General features: G+C 50.7%; 1 protein-coding gene across 1 annotated transcript; it reads left to right on the top strand.

The window, feature by feature from the left end:
- The first annotated feature begins 1030 nt into the window (after positions 1–1030).
- On the top strand, positions 1031–5627 carry LOC131590212 (olfactory receptor 14J1-like). The gene is made up of 2 exons (XM_058860160.1): positions 1031–1070; positions 4204–5627. The coding sequence occupies exon 2, from the start codon at positions 4227–4229 to the stop codon at positions 5157–5159; it is 933 nt and encodes a 310-aa protein (XP_058716143.1). The 5' UTR covers positions 1031–1070; positions 4204–4226; the 3' UTR covers positions 5160–5627.
- Positions 5628–14519: the final 8892 nt, after the last annotated feature.

Raw genomic sequence — 14519 nt, 5'->3', positions numbered from 1 at the left:
GTGAGCGTGCAGGGACAGGACTCAGCCCAGGCCTTGTGGGGCAGGGCCAGCGCCTACAGGGCAAGGGATTGAAAACAGGCAAGTGGCCGAGAGAGGAGGCTGCTCTGTGCCCTTGGTGGCATGAGCAGGGCAGGGAGGGGGCCCAGGACATTTGTCACCGCCAGGCTCTGTCCCCAGGTGCTGCCAGCCCTGGCTGCTGAGCCCAGGTTTAGCCTGGGCTGAGTTTGGCTGTGGCCCAGCTCCATCCTCCTGCAGGGCTCAGGGCCTGTTGCTGGCCATGGCCAGCCCTGCCCGGCCTCTGTGCTGGCCCAGAGCCCGGCAGAGCCCGGGGCAGGGCTGTGTGTGCAGGCCCACAGGTGCCACGGGCTCTGCAGGAGCTGGGAGAGGCTGCCCAGCAGGGAGGCCATGGGGCACAGAGCCCCAGGGCTGCTGTGGGCACCACGGCACAGGGGCCGTGCCCACCCGCAATGCTCCTGCCCTGGGCTGGGCCTGCCCAGGGGCTGGGGCACCATGGCTGGGCCAGCGGGGCACAAAGGGGCCACGGAGCCGCTGCCGGGGCTGGCAGCAAGGCCAGGCACAGACAAGGAATTGCTGAGCATGGCCTGTGCTGGCCAGGGCTGGCTGTGGCAAGGGCAGAGCTCAGCTGCCCTTGGTGGCTGCAGGAAAAGTCCAGAGCCCAAAGAGCCTCCACGGCTGTGCTGGAGACCAAGGCTGCAGGAGGGAAAGGCAGGGCTGCTGTGGGATGGGGAGGGCATTGAATTCCAGCAGACACCACAGATGGGAGGCTTAGCAAGGCTTGAAGAGAAGAGAAGCTTCACAAGCCTCCAAGGGGGGATGTTACCAGATGAAAAACCATCTCATGCTGGTGAACACACAGTTCTTGTTCTTCAAAACCCACTGGCCCATGGAACTGCACCATGCCCATTGTGTAAGAAGGAGAATTGGAAAGCGACCAGCTCCAGTTGTGCCAACTTTTACCTGTTCACCGTGTAGTCAGGTCTGACTCTGGCATCACCAAGCACCAGGGACCACCAAAGAGACCCCCAGGACAGAAGTACACAGCTGTGAAGGTAAGAGAAAATATGTTAATGATTTCAGAGAAATGATGATCATATGTATGTTTATTCTGTGACAGTAAGTGGATATGGATGTAAAATACAGTCCACAAGCAGGAACTTTCCTGTACCCAGCATGCACACCTTTGGGAAGAGCTATTCCCCCTTGTGCAACTGGCTGAATAAAGAATGCTGCTTCTCACTGCACCCTTGCTGTGAAGCAGTTTCTTTTATTTTTTCCCATTTTTGGTAGCAGAGTCACAATGGACCCTCGGTTCCATGATGCCCCATAGTGTCACCATGGTCTCCTTGGTTCCACAGTGTCACCATGGGCCCTTTGTTCCATGAGGTTCTGCAGTAGAACATGGTCACCTTGGTTCTGTGCGGTTCCATGGTGTCACCATGGACCAGGGTTCCACAAGGCCTTGCTGTGTCAGAAGGGCCCCTTGGTTCCAAGAGGTTCCTCAGTGTCACCATGGACCATTGGTTCAATGTGGCCCCAATGTGCCAAAATAGATTTTGGTTCCGTGGGGTTCTGCTGTGTCAAAATGGACCCTTTGTTCCATGAGTTTGCCCAGTGTCACAGCTGACTCCTTGGTTCTGTGAGGCCCCACCATCAGCAAGGCTCTGAAACATCAGAGTAAGTCTCCTTAACACTAATTTGGTGTTTAAGAGGGCATCATTTATTCAGGCCTGAGGTCCAACATGGGATAACACTAACGTGACATGGACATGTGATTCTCCCAGTGTGTTGCTTTTATACAGTGGCTAAATGCATATTACAATTTACCCACTTCCATAAAACCAAACCCCGAGTTCCCAGATTCAGTCCTTGTTTTTCCCATCACTGCATCCTTGAGCCAGATGTCTTCTTTTCTCTCAACCATCCTTGTTGAGAAAGCAGGCCCTGCATGCCTTGTTCCTGTGCTAGAACTTCACAGGCACGGTAAAAATTGAATGAACCCTTTTGGTATCAAGGCCAAGGCTTTGTGTGGCCAGGCAGAGGCAGGCAGGACACAGAGCTGTCAGCAAAGGAAGGGCCCAGCGAGCTGGGGCAGCCGGGGGATGACGACAGCCTGCAGGGCCAGAGGCGCAGGGCATGGACACCGTAGGGCAGCCTGGGCTGGAGAGGGCACAGGGATGGGCAGCAGCTGCAAGGCCCTGCCAGAGGCAACTTGTGCAGCCCTTTGGCCATGGCTGCTGGCCCTGGGCCTGAGCCATGAGGAGGAGACAAGTGACCCTGGCAGCCCTGGGGCCTCATTGCCTCCTTGTGCCTGCTCAGCAGCCTGGCAGGGGCCGCCCCATGGTGCTGCCCTTGGCATTGCACATCCCCACATGCCAGTGGCCCGGGAAGAGCCCTGAGCAATGAGGGAGGGACAGCATCTGCCTTGCCAGGGGTTGGGGCTCAGCTCTTGGCCCTTTGCACTCCTGAAACACATCCAGCTTTGCTCAGCACCAGAGACACCTTTCCCTTGCTTGTCCCCACCTGTCATCAGTGCCTGCAGTGTTCTGCTCTCCCTGGAACCTGGGGACACTTTCCCAGTCGTGTCCCTCAGTGGGACCCATTAAAACTTCCAGAAACTTTGAATTGAAACTTTAAATTGGAGTGCCAATTTAACTTTGAGTTCTTGAGAAGTTTTTTGAACACTCTCAGGGACTGAGTCTGGTGGAAACAACACCAAAGCCCTGAGAGGCTCATTAAAGGGTCATTAAAATCCTGGTGCTGTTGCTGAGCAGGGCCGAGCTCCTGGCACAGAGGCAGCTGCTGGCAACCAAGAAGAGCTTCAAAAAGACATTTCTCCTGATGAGCAGCTTTTCTCCCAGCCCAGCAGTGCTGAGGGCACTGCCTGCAGCTACCTGGGTGCCTTAAAGCAACTGGAAGGACAAGTCTGAGCTTCTTCATGGAGAAATGCTCCCAACTGCTGGCACAGTAAGTCTCTGGCTGCGGGGATCTCCTAAAGCTGCCCCATGACAGCACTGACATGACTGTAGGGATGGCTCTGCTGCCGTTTGTGGTTTGGGGAGGATGTGCTGCAGAGCGGGGCTGCCCTGGGCACCCTCAGAGGGACAGGGCAGGACGGCTCCTGCTGCCAGGGACGGCTGCAGGGGCTGAAGCTGGGGCTGCAGCCAGAGCTGCCCAGGGCTGTCCTGCAGAGCAGCTCCTGCAGCCCTGAGGGCTCTTTGCCAGCCCAGGGCATCTGCCACCTGTCAGGGGCAGCTCTCAGCCTGCCTGGGAGCTCCCCGTGGGTGGTGGGGAGAAGTTGGAGGGGGAAGGAGCGACCCCCATCAGGGCAGATTCCTCCTGCCGTGGAGATGGTGCTGCATGGCCAGGGCTGCTCTCGGCTTTCTCCTAAAGGAAAGGGCAAGGGGCTGTCAGCTTTGTCTGTGTCACTGAGACTCCTGCACTGTCACCCTGGGCATCAGCAGAGCTGCCTCAGCTCTCCCTCCCAAAGTGCCTCCTCAGCCTCCTCTAGCCACAGCCAGCAGCAGCAGCACCTTGGCTTGCAGCATCTCTGTTTGTCTGAGCTGCCCTTAAGGCCCTGCTGGCAGGGAGATGGCCCTGGGCAGTGCCTGTGCTGGGAGGGGTGTGCAGGGCAGAGCTGAGCCCCCAGGGCTGGGCTGGGCTCGGGAGCACTGGCAGGGACAAGGCTTGGATAGAGAGAAACAGCTCCCAATAGGCACAACTCCAGGCAGAGAGCCAGCCCAGCCCTGGGTATCCCTCCCTGTCCAGCTGCACAGAGACAAAAAGATGTCTAGGGAAATTTATTTTGAAATTGGAGCCTTTAAAAAGGCTGCTTTATTTTTCAAGCATGTTTTATGTTTAGCCACCCTGAAACAGAGGGAGGTGTAATGAACAAAAGGCACCTGTGTGGGACCAGCAGGTCTGAGTGCCCTGGGGCACAGGGAGCCCTGATTTCCCTCTGGGCTCCCCAGTGCTCAGGCTGAGAGCAATGCTGAAAGAGGATTTCTGCCCCTTCACAGAAAGGAACAGTAACTTAGCAGCAAAACTCAAGCTCAAAAATATCAAAAAGAACTGAAAGAAATTACCCCAGAGAAAGAGAAGTAATTTTGAGTAAATTTGTAAGAAAATAGCATAGAATTGACTCAAGGAAATCTCTCCAAGCTTTTCAATGTCTTCTTTCAACAGTCCACCATATCCAGAGTGAAGAAATGCCCAACAGCAGCTCCTTCAGCCACTTCCTCCTGCTGGCACTGGCAGACACACGGCAGCTGCAGCTCCTGCACTTCTGCCTCTTCCTGGGCATCTCCCTGGCTGCCCTCCTGGGCAACACCCTCATCATCACTGCCATAGCCTGCAGCCACCACCTGCACAGCCCCATGTTCTTCTTCCTGCTCAACCTGGCCCTCACTGACCTGGGCTGCATCTGCACCACTGTGCCCAAAGCCATGCACAATTCCCTCTGGGACACCAGAGAAATCTCCTACTCAGGATGTGCTGCACAGCTGTTTCTGTTTGCCTTTTTCATCTCAGCAGAGTTTTCCCTGCTGACCATCATGTGCTACGACCGCTATGTGTCCATCTGCAAACCCCTGCACTACGGGACCCTCCTGGGCAGCAGAGCTTGTGCCCACATGGCAGCAGCTGCCTGGGCCAGTGGCTTTCTCTACTCTCTGCTGCACACAGCCAATACATTTTCCCTGCCCCTGTGCCAGGGCAATGCCCTGGGCCAGTTCTTCTGTGAAATCCCACACATCCTCAAGCTCTCCTGCTCCAAATCCTACCTCAGGGAACTTGGGCTCATTGTTCTAAGTGCTTTTCTATATTTTGGCTGTTTTGTGTTCATTGTTTTCTCCTATGTGCAGATCTTCAGGGCTGTGCTGAGGATCCCCTCTGAGCAGGGACGGCACAAAGCCTTTTCCACCTGCCTCCCTCACCTGGCCGTGCTCTCCCTGTTCCTCAGCACTGCAGTCTTTGCCCACCTGAAGCCCCCCTCCATCTCCTCCCCATCCCTGGATCTGGCAGTGTCAGTTCTGTACTCGGTGGTGTCTCCAGCCCTGAACCCCCTCATCTACAGCCTGAGGAACCAGGAGCTCAAGGCTGCCCTGAGAAAATTGATGACTCTGTATTTTCAGAAGTATTAAACTCTCTCTTTTCTGCTGCAGAGCCTTTTGAATGTAACTCTTTGGAATCTCAGCCTTATTAGTCCCTGTTTGTGCATTTATTCATCAGTAACTTTTGCTACTGTTGTTGTGTGTTTTACAAATACTGTAGTATTACTTTTTGTATTTCTACATGAATATCTACCTTTCTTTTGAAACACAAAGACCTGCAAGAGGTCTGTTCCCTATGTATTTAAATAAAAATAAGTGTTTGCCCTGACCTGTGTTTCCAGGGTCATTCCTCAGCGCTTCTCTGGCTCTGCAGTGAATGATTTTGGGTACCTTAACACCTCAAGGGTTAAAGGTTTGCAGGTTAAATGGGCTAACTTAATGCAGTTACTGCTGTGGAAAGTGTTTTATGTTCAACTGGATGTTGTATTAAATGCTTTGCCAAAGTTCCTTGGTTCTCTGTACTTTGCCAGTAAAATTCTGTGTGGTTTTCACCTCTGAGCTCCGTTGGTCAGAGCATGGTGCTGATATCAGCGAGGCTGTGGCTTCAATGCCTGTGTGGGCCATTCACTTGACAGCTGGAATTGCTGGTCCTTGGGGGTCCCTTGCAACTAAGAATATTCTTTGCCTCTGTGTCCCTTGAGAATATCTGCTGGGGGTTTGTCCCGTGCACCAAAGGCAAGTCAAGGAGCCTTTGGTTGCCGCCATCACTGGAGTGTTGTGGCTGTTGCAGCCCCGCAGGCTCCCAGTGGCCTCTTGTTTCCGTCAGGCCCTGCTGGCTCCCGCTGGCCCTTGGTTCCATGAGGATCTGCAGGGTCCCACAGGTTGATGGCATTTGTCCTTGCTGCCCCTCACATCCCCCTGCCCCACAAACAGCCCCGAGCCCCCCGTGAGGGACAGGCCCTGCTGTGCCAGGCCTGGGCTCAGGGCTTGGCCTTTCTGCTGCCTCCAGCCAGCCAGGGCTTGCTCAGCATTGCAGTTCCTGCTCACAGCCTTTGGCTCCCTGCAGTCCTGGCCTCCAGGATCTGCTCTCCCCACTCCCTGGGGAGCCTTTGCCACTCCCTGCCCTCACTGGGGCCACTGATGCTCCAAGGGACTTGGACTTTGCCTTTGGACTCCTGGAGCAGCTTCTTCACCCTTCTCTCAGTGCCTGAGGCTCCTGGGCTCAGCCCCAAATCCAGCCTGGGGCTGATCCAAGTTAGAATCATGTCCTCACTTTCATTAACATGAGTTAATGACAAGCTCCTGGTTTCATTACTCTCCATTTTGGCCCAAATTACATTTTTTTCCGATCCAAAATGAACCTTTTTGGCTCCAAAATCTCCCTTTTCGGACCTTTTTATTTTTTTCCTAACTCCCTTTTTCAGGCAAGAGACTCCCCTTTGTTTTAAGCCAAACTCTCACTTTAAGATGCAAATTGCCACTTTTTGTTGATCAAAAAAATCCCCACTTTTGGACACAAACTCCCTTTTATTCTGGCTCCAAATCCCCTTTTTCATCTCAAATCTCCCTTTCTTAGCCCAAATTTCCCCCCTGGCTGCCGTTCGCTCACCTGGGTTCACCTTCTAGCATCAGACTCCCTTTTTTTAATCCAAAGTCTCATTTTTACATCTAAACTGCCCCTTTTTGTTGCTCAAACCCCCAGTTTTGGGCCAAACTGTTCCTTTTAGGAACCAAATTTCCCCTTTTGGGTCCACATTTCCTATCTGGGCACCCAAATTCACCTTTTGTTGTGGTAAAGTTGTTAGAATGTTGTTAAGTTAGTTTCTGTTAGTAGTTGATAGCTTGAAATGGATCTTTTCCCCTATTTTAGTTGTGATTCCCCCCCACACTTCTCTTTCTCCTATTGCTTACCTGAAGTCAGGTTCCCATGGTCACTGAAGTTTTTCTCCTCAGCTCCAGGGCGAGAGGCCGGATAGAGTAAAGAGAAGACCCTGCTGGCATTTCCAGCTGCTGGAAGTTTCGCTAGGCCGGGAAAGCGCGGGGGTGACAGCAGAAAGACCCTTCTTTCCAACCCGGGAGTTTGTAACTCTGTTTTTCCTGTCCCAGAATGCCTCTGAGCTGTGGAAGCTGAGAGGGCATTCTTACCTTCCCTTTCTTTCCCCCCTGTGCTGCCAGGAAACCAAGCCCCCCTCTCTGCCCCTCTGCCCCTCTCTGGAGAATACTCCTACACCTTTGTGGCCATTTGAAGAAGTTGCTGTCTGTTATTTCTTATCTTGGTGTGTGTAACCTTGATTTGTAGAAAGTTTCTAAGATGTACCAGCTGAGAAAAAGAATTGTTTCTCTCTCTCTGATGTTCCCTCCCTCTGAGAAACCCTGTTAAAAGAGACCCCCAGACCCCAAATCCTTTGTCTTTCGCCCTTTGGATTCCCCTTCACAGAAATAAACTGTGGAATGCAAACCAGGGAGAGAGTCCCCCCCTGATTTCTTTACTCGCTTGCTAAGGCTCTAATTCCTGAAGAAAATCAGTGAACCCCACAAACATGTGCTGGCTGGAAACCAGAGTGAAGAGAAACCTCATCACTGAGCCAGCCGGGCCACTCCGGGAGCTTCGAGTCAACCTTTTCTTGGCCCAAATTCTGCCTTTCAGTGCCGAAACTCCCCCTTCTGGGTCTAAACTTCCCTTTTTTTGGGCACCCCAATTCTCCCTTTTTGGTCCAAATTTCTGAGTTCTGAACCCATATTTTGCTTTTTGTGTCCGTGTTTCCATCTAGATCCCAAATTCCCCTCTTTTGATCCAACCTTCCCATTTGGGCACCCAAACTCCTCTTTTTTAGGCTACAACTCTCCCTTTTAACACCAGATTTCCCCTTCTGGGTCCAAATTTCCCATCTGGGCAATCAAATACCTATTTTTTCTCATTTTAATTTTACTTTTTGGGTCAAAATTTCTCACCTGAGGGCCAGAATTCCTCCTTTTTGTTCCAAATTACCCCTTTTTGGTCCAAATTTCCTATCTGGGCACCCAAATTCCCTTTTTTTAGGCCCAAATTCTCCCTTTTTGGACACAAACTTCCTTTTATTCTGGCTCCAAATCCCCTTTTTCATCCCAAATCTCCCTTTCTTGCCCCAAATTTCCCCCCTGGCTGCCGTTGGCTCACCTGGGTTGACCTTTTAGCATCAGACTCCCGTTGTTTTAATCCAAACTCTCATTTTTACATCTAAACTGCCCCTTTTTACTGCTCAAATCACCAGTTTTGGGCAAAACTGTTCCTTTTAGGAGCCAAATTTTCTCTTTTGGGTCCACATTTCCTATCTGGGCACCCAAATTTACCTTTTTTTGGTCCAAATTTCCATTTTTTAAACCCAGATTCCCTTTTTGGCATCCAAATTTTCCAGCTGAGCACTCAATTTCCCCCTTTTTAGGCTCAAATTCTACTTTTTGAGTGCAAATGTCCCACCTGAGTGCCCACAATGTTCTTTTTTGGCCCCAAATTCCCACTTTTGAGCCCAAATTCTCACTTTTTGACATAATCTCCCCATTTCTCTGGCCCAAACTCCCTTTTTTCATCCCAAATCTCTGTCTCTGGGGCTTTACAACAATGAAGATGTACAAACCTGAAGTAAGAATAGAAGCTTGTAATTTAAGTAGAAATATGTTTGAAACATGCTTTCAGCAAGTAGAAATATGCTTTCTGGAAGTGAATAAATATGTTACGTAAGATAATAGAGAGTTTGAAGTTTCACATATAACCTGTTCTGAAGTCAGTAAGAAATTACAGATACAGCAATGGAAGTTTCTGTAGTTTTCTATGGTTGGATAAGAAAAGACACATTGCAGCAGCATCGTGTGAGACGAAGCAATTGATGATTGGTTTATGAAAATGCTGCTGAGCTTTTGTGTGACCTTTTGATTGGTTAAAAAGTTTATAAAAGACATTGTAACTAGAATTTAGGTGGCTTCTGAGGTGATGGTGTTGAATGTAACACCTTAAGTGTCTCACCCTTCCCTGAGACTGATGGACTATGCAATAAAATACCTTTTCTAACATCACTCAGATGGCCCTGCGTGCTCTGATCCCAATAGTCCTTTTCCTCATCTTTGGCAACCTTATCCCCCCCAATAAGGAATGGGGGTTGTCCTTACTTAACCTCCTTTGCCATTAATGTATTGATAACATTATTTTTATTTTCCATCACAGAATCAGCCAGGTTAAGTCCTAACTGAGCTTTCACCTCTCTCATTTCCTTTCTGCATGACCTAAAGACATCCCTGAATATTTCCTGAGTTTCCTGATCTTCTGTCCAAGGGTGATGTGTCTATGGTTTTCCCTGAGTTCCTGGAAAAAGCTCCATGCCCAGCCAGGCCAGGCATTTTCCTCCCCGATTCATCTTTTGGCACACAGGGACTGGCTGCTCCTTCCCCCTTAAGTTTACTTTCCTGACGTGTGTCCATCCTTCCTGGACCCCTTTGTTTTTAAGGGCTGTTTCCCTTACAAAAATCAGTACCTGATTCAGTTCTCCCCAAATCTGCATCCTGAATTGGCCAAAGTCTGCCCTCCATAATTCTAGTGTAGAAGTTTTGTTGCTGCCCCTCCTTCTGTCCCAGAATATTGAAAACTCGATTATTCCATGGTCACTGTACCCCAGGCAGCCTCTGACCGCCACATCTCCCAGCAGCCCTTCTCTGTTTGTGAACAGCAGCAGACACAGCTTTCCTTGGCACTGGGAGTGTGCCCAAAATTCCCTACAATAAAAACTCCTCAGCAGCAATGCAGCATTGAGAAGCAGCATTCTTTATGTGGCCAGATGCTCGGGGGGACAGCTCCTCCCAAAGCCGGGCATGCTGAGCACAGGGAAGTTTCTGTTTCTATTCTGTATTTTGCACACAGCCATTCATGGATTGTCCCAGACTAAACAGACATATGGTAATCATGAGCCCAAAATGATGAACATATTTCCCCTCCCCTTTCCACATGCATTCTTCTGTGCTGGGCTCTCTCTGCTGGTCCCTGCTGGTGCTGGAGCCCAATGTTCCAGTGGGCCTGGCTGAGCTGGCAGGACACTGAGGCTGGAGAACTTCCAGTTCCCCTCCTTCCACAATGGGCATTGTGTGGTGTCCATGGGCCAGTGGGTTTGGAGAAGGAGCAGTGTGTGCTCACCTGGGGTAGACAATTTATCATCTGGTGACATGAGGTGACAGAGTGGGCTGTGACATCACAGAGTGGGTTCTGTGAGGTCACTGAGCAGCTGTGACATCATGGGCTGTCTCTGTGACATCACAGATCTGGCTGTGACATCACAGAGCAGGATGTGACATCACTGAATTTGCTGTGACATTACAGTGTGGCTGTGTGACATCACAGAGTGGTTTGTGACATCACAGACCCGTTGTGTGACATCACAGGGCAGGCTGTGACATCACAGGGTGGAGATCTGACATCACAGAGGTGGCTGTGACATCACAGATTTGGATGTGACATCATAGAGCAGGCAGTGACATCACAGAGCAGGGTGTGACATTACAATGTGGCTGTGTGATATCACAGAGTGATTTGTGATATCACAGACCAGTTGTGTGACATCACAGAGAAGGCTGTGACATAAATGAATTGTCGGTAACATCACAGATATGGGTGTGACATCACGGGGTGGAGGTCTGACATCATAGAGTAGGCTGTGTCATCACAGAGTTGGCTGTGACATCACAGAGCTGACTGTGACATCACAGAATTCGCTGTGACATGACAATGGCGCTTTGTGACATCACAGAATGATTTGTGACATCAGAGATGAGTTGTGTGACATCACTGAGTTGACTGTGTCATCACAGAGCAGGATGTGACATCACAGAGGTGGCTGTGACATTGCAATATGGCTGTGTGACATCACATAGTGGTTTGTGACATCACAGACCAGTTCTGTGATGTTACAGAGGAGACTGTGACATCACAGATCTGGCTGTGACATCACTGGGTGGAGGTGTGACATCACAGAGCAGGGTATGACATCACAGAGCTGACTGTGACATCAGAGAATTCGCTGTGACATAACAATGTGGCTTTGTGACATCACAGAGTGGTTTGTGACATCAGAGACCAGTTACGTGACGAAACAGGCCAGGCTTTGACATCACAGGGTGGAGCTCTGACCTCACAGAGCAGGCTGTGACATTACATTGTGGCAGTGTGACATAACAGAGTGATTTGTGACATCACAGACCAGTTGTGTGAGACGTCACAGAGAAGGCTGTGACATAAATGAGTTGTCGGTGACATCACAGATATGCCTCTGACGTCACAGAGCTGGCTGTGACATTACAATGTGGCTGTGTGACATAACAGAGTGGTTTTGATGTCAGAAACCAGTTGTGTGATGTCACAGAGCAGGCTGTGACATCACAGATAAGGTTATGACATCACAGAGCAGGCTGTGACATCACAGAGTTGGATGTGACATTACAGAGTGGTTTGTGACATCATAGATCGGACTATGACATCACAGAGCAGGCTGTGACATCACAGGGTGGAGGTCTGATATCATCGAGCAGGCTGTGACATCACAGAGAAGGCTGTGACATCACTAACTTGGCAGTGATGTCACAGATTTGGATGTGACATCACAGAGTGGTTTGTGACATCACAGACCAGTTGTGTGACGTCACAGAGCAGGCTGTGACATCAGAGGGGGCTGTGTGAGGTCACTGCGTTGGTCACTCTGCCCCAGCCCCCCCTCACACTGACCCCCCCAGAGAAGTCCAACACTGTTCATGCCCAGTGGGGTCCCCTGTCCCCCGCTATCCCCCCGCTGCTCCTGGAGCCACAGCCTAAGGATGTTGCACAGGATCCAGCCCAGAGCCTGGCACGGGGACAAGGGGCCAGGGCTTGGATGTAACCCCACCCCTGAGATGGGGGGGCTTTAAGGACAAACTCTGATGGATCTTTTACATTTTGAGATGTCAGGAAAAGAAATATTGATCTTCTGTCAGTTTGTGTCACCAATATTCTGTCTCTTATTTCATGTCCTTCTACATTCAGGAGTTTCCACCTCTCCTGTTTAAATGGCCGTGTCTAAGGACATCTCCTAACGAGAGCAGCTGCATCTGTGTCCTTCCCATTGCTCCCAGACTTCCTCCTCTAGCTGCACTCTGGGCATTCCAATGGCTCTCAGCTGAGTGGCTTCACACTTGGAGCTTCAGGGAGTTGCCCAAATAACTCATCATGAAACACCGTAATTGTGTTCATGGCTCTTAAAATTATCTTTGTCTTTATCTAAAAATGTTCCTGTATGGATATCCCTGGTGGATAGTGGACACGTCAGATGCTGCTGGGTTGTCTCACATTGCTGAGGGAAGAGTTTTGACGTTTTTCAAATTGGATCATGTTTCCATTTTTTCTGTTGGCCATGAAGAGAAACTTGCTGTGCCTCTGAGTGTCCCCAGTTGCTGAGCCCCAAAGGACACAAAGCCGATGAGTTGTGGTTCCCAGTGCAGTGGTGGCACTTGGAGCTCCCTCCATAGGCACAGCAGAGCTCCCGTGTCCCACAGAGTCCCTGGCAATGCAGGGATGAAGGGAACAGGACAGGCTGTGGGGATCAGGGCCAGGGCACGGCCAGGGATTTGGGGTGGTTGTGAGGCCAGGGCAGGACGCGGCCCTTGGCCTTGCTGAACCTCATCCAATTGTCCTGGGCCCATGGCTCCAGCCTGCCCAGATCCCTCTGCAGAGCTTCCTGCCCTCCAGCACAGCCACACTCCCACCCAGCTTGGGCTCCCCTGGCAGCTGCCTGAGGGGGCCCTGGGTGCCCTGCTCCAGAGCAGCAATAAAGAGATTGAACTGAGCTGGCCCCAGTCCTGAGCCCTGGGGACACCCCTGGATGTGGCTCCATTCCTCAGCTGCTCTGGGGGCCAGGGCTGGGATGAGACCCCAGCCCTGAGATGGGGGGCTTTAAGGACAAAGTCTGATGGATTGTCAGCCATCAAGGGACTTGGTTTTCAGATCTGTTCAGAGTGATTTAGAAGGTGCTCAGGATCAATATCAACTGGAGATTGCTGATATCATTCTATAAATAGGAAAACAAAATGAAATGCGTCAAAAATAAACCCCTTCATGTTTTAAAATTATAATATATTCTCTTTGAATACTCTTCTGAAATCTGTATAATTAACCATGAAAGAATTGAAGATTTAACATTAAATTATTCCCACGGGCTTGTCTTGTTAGAGCAATTTGAAATCTTAATGAGTTTTTGGGACTGAATTCCTGGACTGAAGAGCTGAAGACTGAACAAGCCTCTGGAGAAGTAAAACTCATCAGGGAACCTCCTTTCAAGTTGCTGAGGATCCATCCTCAGCAGAGCAGGAATGAACAGATCCCAGGCTTTCCAGGCTGCTGAAGAGCTGTGAGCTCACGTGCAGTCCCAGGGGCTCCTTGGTGGCATCCCAGGGCTCCTTCATCTTCCTAAGGCTCGCGAGGTGACAGTCCCAGGGCTCCAGGGTGACAACAGAGGTGTCTCCAATCTGCCAAGGAGCCAATTTGTCACAGGCAGTGACAGGAGTCCAGTGGTGACATCCCTGTGCTGCTAAAGAACAGTGAGGTCACCGACACTGCCAGGGGCTCCAGGGTGACATCCCAGCAGTGCCCAGGCTGCCAAAGAGCCGGGATGTCACCGACACTGCCAGGGGCTCCAGGGTGACATCCCAGCAGTGCCCAGGCTGCCAAAGAGCCGGGATGTCACCGGCACTGCCAGGGGCTCCTGTCATGGGCACAGTGGGAGCTTCAGGCAAAGGTTATTAGAGAAGCTCCTGTTGGGTCACCAGGTGCAGAAAGGACCCCCAACACCCCAATTACACCCCAAGATCCCCCAAGCCAGGACCCCCAGGATTTCTAAACTCCTTCTGTGAGAGGAGCCTGGAAGTGGCTGGATCAAGTCCCAGGCCCAGGATTTGTCAGAGATTTCTCTATAAAGGATTATAGAGGTGGAATTGAACCTTTGTACAACTTTGTCTCTCAAAATGAAGAACAGCAAAGCAGAAGTATTTATATACATATAGATAAGATTGATTAGGAATATGACTCGACAAAAAGGTCTTAATCAGAATTATTTACTCCACTGTATAGTGGCTATAACATCTATCTTAACACAGTGCCCTAGGAAAGAAAAAACACTGAGATGAAAGAGGCCCTCAGGCTCCAGAGCTGGACAGAGCTGACCCAGAGGTTTGGACAGTTCTGAGCCTTCATCCCTGAAGACCCCTCAGTGACCACCAGAGTGAACTGTGCATGCCCACAGGGGTGTGGAGCTCATTACCATATGGGAGGAGCCAAGAAATGAATATGCATGAAGCACATTTTTCAATCCTATGCATATGTAATACCTTGGGGGATAAATAGAGAATGTACACCTTGTGACATTTGCACACGTCTTTGGAGGATCAATCCCCTGTGTGCCCGGGCGC

The sequence above is a fragment of the Poecile atricapillus genome, chromosome 32, assembly GCF_030490865.1.
Source record: "Poecile atricapillus isolate bPoeAtr1 chromosome 32, bPoeAtr1.hap1, whole genome shotgun sequence".
Classification (NCBI taxonomy): domain Eukaryota; kingdom Metazoa; phylum Chordata; class Aves; order Passeriformes; family Paridae; genus Poecile; species Poecile atricapillus.
This window is presented reverse-complemented; position numbering and strand designations above follow the sequence as displayed.